The sequence below is a fragment of the Triticum dicoccoides genome, chromosome 2A (assembly GCF_002162155.2).
Source record: "Triticum dicoccoides isolate Atlit2015 ecotype Zavitan chromosome 2A, WEW_v2.0, whole genome shotgun sequence".
Taxonomy (NCBI): domain Eukaryota; kingdom Viridiplantae; phylum Streptophyta; class Magnoliopsida; order Poales; family Poaceae; genus Triticum; species Triticum dicoccoides.
In genome coordinates this window covers 6,372,322-6,384,744 of record NC_041382.1, presented here as the reverse complement: position 1 = coordinate 6,384,744, position 12,423 = coordinate 6,372,322, and the positions used below count along the sequence as shown (strand labels likewise).

Genomic DNA, 12,423 nt, shown 5'->3' with positions numbered 1-12,423 from the left:
GATGCCCTCATGTCCGTATTTTATTTTATCGACACCTCTATCTCTAAACATGTGGACATATTTTTTGATTTCGGCTTCCGCTTGAGGACAAGCGAGGTCTAAGCTTGGGGGAGTTGATTACATTTTGCATCATGCTTTTATATCAATATTTATTGCATTATGGGCTGTTATTACACATTATGTCACAATACTTATGCCTATTCTCTCTTATTTTACAAGGTTTACATGAAGAGGGGGAATGCCGGCAGCTGGGATTCTGGCCTGGAAAAGGAGCAAATATTAGAGACCTAATCTGCACAACTCCAAAAGTCGTGAAACTTCACGGGAGCATGTTTTAGAATATATAAAAAATATTGGGCGAAGGAAGCACCAGAGTGGGGCCACCCACCATCCACGAGGGTGGGGTGCGCCCTACCCCCTGGGCGCGCGCCCTGCCTCGTGGGCCCCCTGGCAGGCCTCCGGTGCCCATCTTCTGCTATATGAGGTCTTTCGTTCGAGAAAAAATCATAAGCAAGCTTACGGGACGAAACTCCGCCGCCACGAGGCGGAACCAATTTAGGGCTCCGGCGGAGCTGTCCTGCCGAGGAAACTTCCCTCTGGGAGGGGGGAAATCATCACCATCGTCATCGCCATCGATCCTCTCATTGGGAGGGGGCCAATCTCCATCAACATCTTCATCGGCACCGTCTCATCTCAAACCCTAGTTCATCTCTTATATCCAATCTTTGTCCCAAAACCTCATATTGGTACCTGTGGGTTGCTAGTAGTGTTGATTACTCCTTGTAGTTGATGCTAGTTGGTTTACTTGGTGGAAGATCATATGTTCAGATCCCTTATGCATATTAATACCCCTCTGATTATGAACATGAATATGATTTGTGAATAGTTACGTTTGTTCCTGAGGACATGGGAGAAGTCTTGCTATAAGTAGTCATGTGAATTTGGTATTCATTCGATATTTTGATGAGATGTATGTTGTCTCTCCTCTAGTGGTGTCATGTGAACGTCAACTACATGAAATTTCACCATTGTTTGGGCCTAGGGGGAGAAATTGGGAAGTAATAAGTAGATGATGGGTTGCTAGAGTGACAGAAGCTTAAATCCTAGTTTACGAGTTGCTTCGTAAGGGGCTGATTTTGATCCATATGTTTCATGCTATGGTTAGGTTTACCTTAATACTTCTTTTGTAGTTGCGGATGCTTGCAAGAGGGGTTAATCATAAGTAGGATGCTTGTCCAAGGAAGGGAAGCACCCAAGCACCGGTCCACCCACATATCAAATTATCAAAGTACCGAACGCGAATCATATGAACGTGATGAAAACTAGCTTGACGATAATTCCCATGTGTCCTCGGGAGCGTTTTCCTTTATATAAGAGTTTGTCCAGGCTTGTCCTTTGCTACAAAATGGCCATCTTGCTGCACCTTGTTTACTTTTATTACTTGTTACCCGTTACAAATTACCTTACCACAAAACTATCTGTTACCGATAATTTCAGTGCTTGCAGAGAATACCTTACTGAAACTGCTTATCATTTCCTTCTGCTCCTCGTTGGGTTCGACACTCTTACTTATCGAAAGGACTACGATAGATCCCCTATACTTGTGGGCCATCACCCTCCTCCTCCAATTAAGCGCCACCCACAGCCATTTTACACGCAGTATAATGTGGAGCTGAGTAGCATGCGGCCGCATGCGCGAACGAGGTCGCTATGGCTGCCATGCGTGTCGACCGCCCGATCTTGGAGGAGCACCTCATCTTCCAGGCCACCGTCGACACCGTCGCGCAGTTGTCTACTTTAAAATACAGTTCGTGATGTTTTCTCGAGGCCACTGCTAGTGTCTTCTAGTGATTTGTCCTCTGTAATGTTAATATGCAATCTGATGTTCAGTTAACAGTTTGGTCCTCTGAAATGTAATGTTAAATTAACACTTTAGTCCAACAATTGCTATATTTCATAGTACTATTCTCAAGCATTCTTTGTTTTGTTAACTGTCTTATCTTCTAGTACATGTATCTATTTTGCAATGCCGTGCTCAGTTAACTATTTTGGTTCATTTGGTCTGCTATCCATTTAACTGTTTGGTTCAGTTCTGCAATTTCATTTTCATTTGTTGTGGGTACAATTTTGTATTGTTATGCATGTGACACTAATCGAATTTGGTTGTACTCAATACATATTCTACTGATAGTATGGCAACTCTCAGTTAACATGATCAAGATCTTCCTTATGTGTGTTGCAGGGAAACAATGGGAGACACTGCGGTTTACCATCGATGTTTGTTCAAGAAGGGTCCTTTGGCTAATAGCAAATTATTGTGCAGTTCCAGGAATCATTCTAATATTTAGGTTTCTTACAATTTGGTCTTGCGCATGTAGGTCCTATTGTCGGAGGCTTAGACCCATTGTTCGACCCATTTTGCATATGGGGAAATGAGATGTCCATGAATATCAGTCAAGTCAAGAAACTCAGAAAGATTTTTAGGATGAAGAAACTTGCGACGAATAACCGCAAGATCTTTATGTGCACAATGAAGAAGACATTAGTCAACTATAGGATGGTACTAACTCTTTTACCTTGTTTTTACACCTTGCGCCATTTCAAATTTTACAACAGCGATTTATGCATAGCTTTGTTTTCAGTAATTTTCAAAGTAGTTCACCGATGATTACCTATCAAATAACCTACATGGTCAAGAGGCGAGGAAGGTATTCATTCAACACCCACGGTACAATATTGAAGTCTTGCTGAAGAGGACGAAGGTTGGGCGGGCAATTATCCATAGCCACTGGCCTAAAGTTACAAGGACATTCAACATCACTGAAGGCTCAATATTTGCCTTCCGCTTATGCAGTTTCCCAGATGAGATTCATTTGTGTATTTACCGTGTATGATGCTACTTTCAAAAGGTTTTTGATGCTGCATGTGAAACTTGGTGCTGTTGTGTAATGGCGTAACTGAGTGTCGAAGCTATCTGATGTAATTCGATTATGAAATCCTGGTTTCTTTTATACGGATATGAAATATCTGGCATGTTTTATAAGAAATATTAGTTTGATTAGTACATGAATTATCAATAATAGGCTAATTACCCTGCTTATTGGGGTTTTCTATTGCAAATGGTTACTCAGAGAGCACCGTGGGCGATGAACTCAAACAACCCGCACGGTTTCTAGAAAGTAGGCGTGTTCGATCAACTAACAATCACACACGACTTCCGGCAGCGAACTATTTGTGTTAGGCCACCTTGCACAAATGTTTCCACACAAAGAACTGTGTGGGATGTACATACCTACGGAAATGATTTTCTGAGATTCACCGTGTGGGATGTACATACCTACGAAAATGATTTCTGGGATTCACCGTGTGGGATATACATACCTACGGAAATGATTTCTGGGATTCACCGTGTGGGATGTACATACCTATGAAAATGATTGGGTTTCCATGCCTCGCCCGATCGCAAATGGCCCCAGCCTGGGTCCCAGGAGGGCCTATCCCAGATGATTTCTGGGTCGTGTGGGAAGGACCCCCTATCGCGGGGGTGCTCCAACCCCTATATGACCAATGGGTTCAAAAAAATACTAGGAAATTTGAAGAAGAAAAAACTGGGATTTGGGGTTATCAAACTTCGGTATCCAATCTACTTCTGTGTGGAATTTTGTCAAAAAAATACCAGGAAATGTATTCATGGCAAAAAAGGACAAATAATTCCTATTTATAGAAAAAAAATGTTTAGATGGATTTTAGTTTGAATTGTATTTCCTTCGTTATGGATACATTTTCTAGTTTTTTTGCACGAAACTTCACGCTCGAGTAGATTGGACACCATTTGATATCCTCAAATTCCAGATTTTTTTGATTTTTTAATATTTAATATTCATATAAAGGTGTGGAACACTCGGGAGCTCCTGTGTATTTCCCCCAAAACTAAGTTGTACTACTTGTTTGCAGCCATCAGTCCCAAACGCGCCAACTACTAATGAAGTTACTGGCAGCCGGCCATGAACAAATAATGTCGTAGCAAATACTGCTTGAGGTCGCTGACACACGCACGGACAACTGAGGGAGTGAACGCGTGGGCATGCTCAATATGCTACACTGGTTTGGTTTTAGACTTGCAGGTCTTGCCGGCGGTGAGGAGGCCGTGGCTGCCCGGGGGGGCTACGTGCAGGGCGCAGAGCTGCGCCGAGCCCTGTGTGCTCATGTCAACCGCCGCCTAGACGCACCTCACCACGCTGCCGTGCTCCGATGTGCAAGGCGGACCGGCACCACAACCCGCCGCCACCATACCCGATGAGCACAACCGCCTCATGGACGCTCAGCAGGGAGCAGCGAGAGCGCACCTTGAGTGCCCACGCCCACCTCCGGCCTGCCCTTGCCGACAGGGAGGACCAGACTTCCTCCTCCATTGACCTACTTCAGTGGCACCCTTCACTGCACCAGGAGATTGGGAGGGGAACACGGCGTGGATGGCGGCATGAAGGGGCGCGACACGACATGGATGGCTACCGTTTCTTCCCGAACCACCTCAGCGAGCTGCTCGTCAGAGGCTCTTCGAGCACGCCCACCTTGGTGCCCATCGGTGGTGTTCCCTATGCGGCCTGCATCGACTTCATCTCCACCGCCTCCTGCCTATCATCCCCACCGCTACACTGTCGCGTCTCCGTCGCGCGCTCTGCATCGTCCTAGAAATCAACAACTCACAACTCAATAAAAGAGGAGTGGATAGAGAGAGTGGTCGAGTAACGAATAAGGTCGAACCAGCAGGTCGCTTGCGTTCGTGCTTGACCACATGGGAGCGAACGCTTGTGGCGGCTGAGCTGCCAATGAAATTGCACGTCAAAGATTAATTGGTGAGTGCATCCAACGGTTGCTAAGATGTTCGCGTTGAGAGTGTACAAATGTGACATCAGGTGTGGGTGAACCAACCCGTGGTTGGCTGGTTAGGAGAACGTTGGTATCATCACCCCATCAGGATTTAAGTTCTAGACTTTATGGCGCTGTTCGTTCAGTGGGAGAAGACGTTTCGTCGACTACGAGGTGTCTGTAGCGGGTTCCTCAATCTCAAGATGCTATGCCGCTGAGTCTGTCTGAAGTGCTCATAGGGGCAGAATATGTGTTCATAGGGGTGAGTGCATGCTCGTTTATCTGAGCGACTTCGATTATACTATGTTAACAAAATAAGTAGTGTCGCATTATTGTTTTTGAAAATATAGCAGTTTTGGAACCAAGCGCACAAATACTACTATAGTTGTGCCGCTAGTGCCTATAAAAGCACCCGAATTGTCTTTCACCTCCGAACAGGAGCATCATGGCCATGGACTTGTTCCCCGTTGTTTCCGGCCTTGTCATTTCATGCAGCATCATCGCCATCAAAGCGACACGGCTACTGGGCTACGCTTTCTCACCCTTCAAGCTCCTCCTGCTCTGCGTGGGCATGGTGGCTGTGGTGGGGGCGGTAGTGAACCGCCCACGAGCGGTGTACCTCGTGGATTACGCTTGCTTCCTTCCCAGTCCCACCTCGCGTTTCCCCAACGCAACCTTCATCGAGCATGCTCGCCTCGTGCCGGCGTTCGCGGACGATCGCACTATCCGCTTCATGACGCGCGTGCTCAGCAGCAGCGGTATCGGCGACGAGACTAGCCTGCCCCCCGGCGACCACTTCATCCCGCCAGACAACAACTTGGACATGGCGCGCGACGAAGCTGAGCTAATCATCTTCTCTGCCATCGATGAACTGTTGGCCAAGTCCGGTGTCACCCCTGACGCCATCGACATCGTCGTCGTCAACTGCAGCGTCTTCGCCCCCGTGCCGTCCCTCACCGACATGATCATCAACAGATACGCGCTCCGCAGCGACGTCCGCAGCATAAATGTTTCTGGGATGGGGTGTAGCGCCGGAGTGATCTCGGTGGGACTCGCGGCTAGCCTTCTTCGTGTGTTGCCCCACGCCCACGGTGCTGCGCACGCTCTCGTCGTGTCCACGGAGACCATCACGCCCAACCTGTACGTCGGCAAGGAGCGCGCCATGCTACTGTCCAACTTGCTCTTCCGGGTGGGTGGCGCCGCCGCGCTGCTGTCCACATCCAAGGACAAGGCGCGGTTTCGCCTCGCCCACCTCGTGCGAACCATCACCGGCGGCGGACAAGACAGCTCCTACCGGTGCATCTTCCAAGAGGAGGACGCGGATGGTAACGTAGGGGTCATCCTTTCCAAGGACCTGATGTCGGTGGCCGGCGACGCGCTCAAGGCCAACATCACAGCCCTTGGCCCGCTCGTGCTCCCCTTCTTCGAGCAGCTGCGCTTCGTCGCCAACAAGATGGTGCTCGAGCTTGCCCGGCGAGCCGGCGTGAAGCCTTACCTCCCTGACTTCCGCAAGGCCTCACTGCGCTTCGTCGGCGTGAAGCCGTACGTCCCTGACTTTCACAAGGCGTTCCAGCACGTGTGCATCCACGCCGGGGGGCGTGCAGTCGTCGACAAGGTCCAGTCGAGCCTCGGGTTGTCGGACGAGCATGTGGAGCCATCTCGCATGACGCTTCACCGGTTCGGGAACACGTCCAGCAGCTCGGTGTGGTACGAGATGGCATACGTCGAGGCCAAGGGCCGATTGCGGAAGGGCGACCGTGTCTGGATGGTTGGGCTCGGAGCGGGGGTCAAGTGCAACAGCGCCGTCTGGGAATGCATCCGTCCCGCAGCCGAGCCAGACAAGGCGTGGGCCGGATGCATACGTCGCTACCCAGTAAACATTCCTGGTCTCAACGTCAATGCGGCAGCTCAAAATGACCCCATAATTGCAGTGTAGCACATGTCGAATGTCAGTCACAATAAATCTCATTTGTCCTAATTCTCTTTCTTTCTTTTTTACATCTATATCTATCAATCTATCTATAGAGAATACACGTTAATAAAAAATTAAGAGATGTTTATCGTAGAGACGAGTTGTAACGGTGTAGATTGTTCCTAGGCTAAGAAAAAAACTTGAATAAATTATATCGAAACATTTACTTGATAATATGTGGCCTAACCTGAGAAAATGGTTCCCTTAATCAAATACAAAATAATCATGCTTAAGCAAGCATATTAGAGAGCGAGGCACATGATAGCATAGTATCCGCCAAATGATGGTCAAACGACTCATCCAACGTGGAGGATTTGCGGATGAAATGGAAATGATGTAGGCATCGGACACGCGGAGCATGGGAAAGAGCCTGTTCTATATTTTAAAGGATCGTTCAAGGGTCATCAAGTGCTAAACTGGAATAGGGCATGGGGGCGTTTGACGCTAAAGGAGCATTACTTTTCCACGATGCCCTATTCACCGACACTTTTCGCCAGCGTATTTTGGATGCAAAAAAAAATGTGTTCGATCGTCTCTACATTGGCATACGGTCCTATGATGACTACTTCATCTTGAAGAAGGATGATGTAAGAAGAATTCGATTCTCTGGGTACGGCTTCATTGCGGATACTTGCATATGGGATGGCATATATTCGTGGGATGAGTACTTCTGGATGTTTGATAGCACATGCGGAGATGCCATGGTCAGATTTTCTACGGCAGTTGTCGAGCTGTTTGGACCTCATTACTTGAGACAACCAACTGTCACAGACAGAGAAATGCTCATGCCACTCTCGGGAGCAAGAGGATGGCCAGGTACACTCTGATCTCTTGATTGCATGCACTAGATAAGGAAGAACTACCGAAAAGTTCTACAAGGGCAATATTAGGGTCATGTTAAGGGCAATACCAACTGTCTTGAAGCATTTGCATCATAGGATCTCTGGATTTTGCATGATCATGGAGGATGAGGGTGAATATGCTGTCGGAGGTACGGAATTTGAGATCATGGGTGATCCTCCACATCAGAATCCGGCCATGTTTGATGAGTATATCCAAATGCATCCACAAATTCTACATCGAGCAACTCATGAGCAACTCAACAAAGATCTGACCGAGCATCTATGGGCGGTTAAAGGGGACAATTAAAACATATGTGCGAGTTGAATTCAAGTTTGAACTATTTTATTTCAAAAATTACTTGTATTGTAATATTTAATTTAGAACTACTATCGCATTTCAAATATTTTAGCTCGTCGAGGATTTGATATGCCATTATTTTGAGTGTTGTGGACTTCAAAAAATAGTGGTGGATGTTTAGGGACAGGGTTGAATGGCGGCTCCCGTATCCTTATCAACGGACAAGTACAGACCTATCCGCATACAAATACAGTGTCCGTTTGGGGAGGGGGTGACATTGGAGATGCCTTAAGTCACATAACTTATGTTCGTAGGTTTTTTTTTTTTTTTGCGAATCCATAAGTTTAATTAGTGGTTTTAAAGTTTAATTTTGAAATCTGTGTACGCCTAATTGATTGGAGTGGAGATAGAAGATATGGGTTTGCTAGATTACAAATTATATATATTCATGCAAACGAAATTTAAATTCAAAGTTTGTCGGAATAATTTTGGACAAAAAAAATCTATGATTTGCCAGAAACGATTCTTCCGGCCCCTAGAAGAAAATTCCAGTAGTGAGTATCGATTCTGATGGCAATAGGCTGAGCAGCAAGCGATTGGAAGCAGCTCCTTTTCGCCAGTGTTTCCCCCTCCTCAGGTAGTACTGATCCATCAAAGGCAGTTTGCAGGTAGACACATCAAAAACCGGTCTGGTGATGCTATATATTAATACCCAAAACAGCTAACGGAGAACACTAAAACAGAGAAAGGAGAGAAACAGTATTCATGGAGCCTAACATAGGGCAAGCTCTGGCCGCTGTCCTCACGCTGCTGGTGACCACGAGAGCACTGTGGTATCTGCTCTGGAGGCCGTATGCCATAGCCAGGTGGTTCGGGCGGCAGGGCATTAGAGGTCCGCCTTACAAATTCCTGGTTGGGTCCCTGCCGGAGTGCCAAAGGATGGTTGTTGCCGGGAGAGCCAAGGATCTGGACACCAGCTCCCACGACTGCGTCACTACGGTGCAACCCTTCTTCCGTAAATGGGCCTCCCTGTATGGTAAGTACGTACCCTTTTTTATAGAATACGCGTGAGTGTGTGTATCACATATTGATAGAAAAGAAGGGTGAAGAGCCCACCACCGTAGTGTTTACACAGACAAGATTACATGTATGCAACGCCAACACCACCGAATCATACAAATTACAAAACAACTATGATCATTATGGGCCTCCCCTGTATGGTAAGTACGTAGCTCAAATGTCTCTACCTACCTACTTGATCATTACGGTCTATAAATATGTGTATTATGCAGATATATGATCACATGTTTGTACTATCAGGAAAAACATTCCTGTACTGGCTGGGACCGACACCAGCACTGTGTTGTACAGACATGGAGCTGGTGAAGAAAGTGTTAACCGACAGGACAGACATGTTCCAAAAGGACTATTTGAACCCAAGCTTGGATCCAGTTCTGGGGAACGGGGTTGTGTTCGCAAACGGAGACGACTGGAAGCGGCGCCGCAAATTCATCCACCCTGCTTTCAACCAAGGGATGATCAAGGTCAGTTTGTCACCGAAATTTTCCTCTTTTGAACGTACTGGAACGACAAATCTCAAGACAGCATTACGAGTTTGAATATATGTTTTGTGTTCAGGCCATGTCAGAAATAACGTTGGAGTGCACACAGCGGACAATGGAACGGTGGCGCGCAAAAATTCAAGAGAGCAGCAGGCAGCAGACCGAGATAGACATGAGTCACGACTCTGACGAAATAGCCATGAGTGTCATTGCACGAATGATGTTGGGCAAGAACTACAAGGAGGCCTGGGAGGTGCTGGTCGCCGGTAAAGAGCAGTTGAAGCTTGCCACATATGCTTTTGCGGATCCTCCGGTAACTGGATTCAAGTAGGTAGCAAGAAAATCCATGTAGTACCAAAGTTTGAATTAAATCGATTGAATGGATATAGAGCTTGAAACAAATTAATCTCGGTTGATTCTAGGTACCTGCCGACACCTCGCAACCGTCGGACGTGGCAACTTGACAAGCTTGTGAGAAGCAAGATCTCACGGATCATAGAGGCACGACTTGGTAGCAGCATCTACGAAGACGACCTGCTGGGGCAGATGCTGCAGCTGCAGGCATGTAGCAAGACCCAGACTCTGAGCACCGAGGAAATGGTCGGCGAGTGCAGGACCTTCTTCGCGGCTGGGTACGATACCAGCGCCAGCCTCATTACCTGGGAGATGTTCCTGCTGGCCAGCTACCCACAGTGGCAGGAGATGGTCAGGGAGGAGGTCGTCCGGGAATATCCTGCTCACCACCTGCCCTTAGTTGATTCCCCTGGCAAACTGAAGCTGGTATGATATGCATATAATATCTTCTAGTGTCTAAAATATAACTTTCATAAACCATGAGCAATTTTATAGCTTATACCAGACCTTATAAAAAAAATCATGATATAAATCTAATTGAATTGATTTGGTATTATACATAAGTATAACTGCTTCTGTAAAAATTTCAAATGTTTAACTTTTAGAAAATGTTACATACAATATAATTTGCCAAGGACGTGTAGATGGACCTTAAATCTCATGCATGCATATATCCATGTCCATAGAACCAATAAACGCCGTGGTGACTTGCAGCTTAACATGTTGCTCTTGGAGACACTGAGGCTCTATGGCCCCATAGCTTTCCTACAGAGGAAGACTTCCTCAGACACCACCCTCGCGCACATGAAGGTGCCGAAAGGAACTATGATAACAATACCGTTGGTGATGTTGCACCGGGACAAAGATGTCTGGGGGCCTGACGCTGACATGTTTAACCCCATGAGGTTCCAGAATGGCTTCTTGAAGGCCGCCAAGCATTCGCACGCGCTGTTGGCCTTCTCATGCGGTCCTAGGGTCTGTGCTGGGCAGAATTTCGCCATGGTTGAGGTGCAGATCGTGATAGCCACCATCCTGAAGAGTTTCACCTTCTCCCTGTCCCCTACTTATGTGCACAAGCCCAGCAATTTCATCACTCTGACGCCCAGGTACGGGCTCCCTCTCATCGTGAGGAAACTGCAGCAGGCTGTGTGATCATCCTGCGACATCATACTGGAGCTCTTTTTTTGTTGCGAAAATCATACTGGAGCTCTATAGTGTGATATGTCATGTACTATGCAATAGTGTACTAAATAATATACCTAGCACGAAAATGTTTTACGGAACCATGGCTCAGCCGAACCTACGCTCAACACCATTAATTTCTAGACACTATTCATGAGGATCCATGTATGGTTGATTAAAAAAAATACAGTTGGCATGCATGTCTATTCATGAGGATCCATATATGGTTGATTAAAAAATTCAGTTGGCATGTATGTCACAGATCCACGTGTAGTAGGATGTTAAATCATACGGCATAGACCATAGGTTCGGCTGAACCATGGTCCTGAATCACGTCTCTCCTAGCCACTAGCATGTACTGTATTTGAAATGTATTGTTATGTCACCATTTTCCTCCAAGCTACATATATGTTTATAAACTTGTACGATATGATACTGACATCTATGCAACTAGCAATGTGACCCGCACCCTGTGTGTTTTAAACTTGGGGGGCTTTCTGAGATAACTTATGGCATGTAATCCAAACCTATGCTAGTTTTAACTAGGTGAGTTTTAGTTATGTATGTCAAATTATCGTGGTAATAGGAACGGAATGATGCATGCAATCAAGGAGGAGAAGAAAAAATAAAGTAGGGTATTTCCTGCAAAATCACCGGTCCCCACCGACCTCACATGACAATGTCCAGCAAAAAACCGGCAGCTGGCCGGTCCAGTGGCCGATATGGCCAGTTTGTGACCAATCTGCACCTGCCTCGCAAGTTGAGCGACGGGTTTTTCGTTTTGCGAGTTCACTGACTAAAGTGCACCCCCTAGACAAGTTGTGGTACCGCAGGTGCCATTTACTCCTACCTTGGGTAACTATTTGTTCCCTCCATACCGCCTACCCAACAGAGAAATACAGTGTTGTGCATTTCAAAATTCATTTCCTTTTTTGGGTAAATATTTTTCCAAAGAAAAGATAATGCTATCTTTGGTAGTAGATGCTGCTGCAATAATGCTCATACACATGACTCTTGTAAGGATTCTACAATCTTAGCAACAACCGGAATTCGTTGCCATGGCTCGCCATTTCATTCAGGCACTAGTAGAAAAAGGGTCAAACGTGAAGCACATTAGTGCCGGTTTGAATTTGAGCCGGCACTAATGGTACCATTAGTGCCGGTTCGAACGACTATGCATTAATGCCGGTTCGTGTTGAACCTTTAGTACCGGTTCGTGCCACGAACCGGTACTAAAGGGGTGATGGCAGGCTGGCGTCAGGCTAGGGCCCCACGATCACCTTTAGTACCGGTTCGTGGCACAAACCGGTCCTAAAGGGCTAACCTTTAGGACCGGTTTGTGCC

General features: G+C 46.6%; 2 protein-coding genes across 2 annotated transcripts; both read left to right on the top strand.

Moving 5' to 3' along the window:
* The first annotated feature begins 5,320 nt into the window (after positions 1–5,320).
* LOC119357370 (3-ketoacyl-CoA synthase 5-like) lies at positions 5,321–6,805 on the top strand. Its single transcript, XM_037624357.1, has one exon. The coding sequence runs from the start codon at positions 5,321–5,323 to the stop codon at positions 6,803–6,805; it is 1,485 nt and encodes a 494-aa protein (XP_037480254.1).
* Positions 6,806–8,736: 1,931 nt separating this feature from the next.
* Positions 8,737–11,169, top strand: LOC119358581 (cytochrome P450 709B2-like). The gene is made up of 5 exons (XM_037625059.1): positions 8,737–9,017; positions 9,302–9,525; positions 9,620–9,870; positions 9,966–10,323; positions 10,612–11,169. Exons 1-5 carry the CDS (start codon positions 8,747–8,749, stop codon positions 11,047–11,049), a joined length of 1,542 nt encoding a protein of 513 aa, XP_037480956.1. The 5' UTR covers positions 8,737–8,746; the 3' UTR covers positions 11,050–11,169.
* The last annotated feature ends 1,254 nt before the right edge of the window (positions 11,170–12,423 follow it).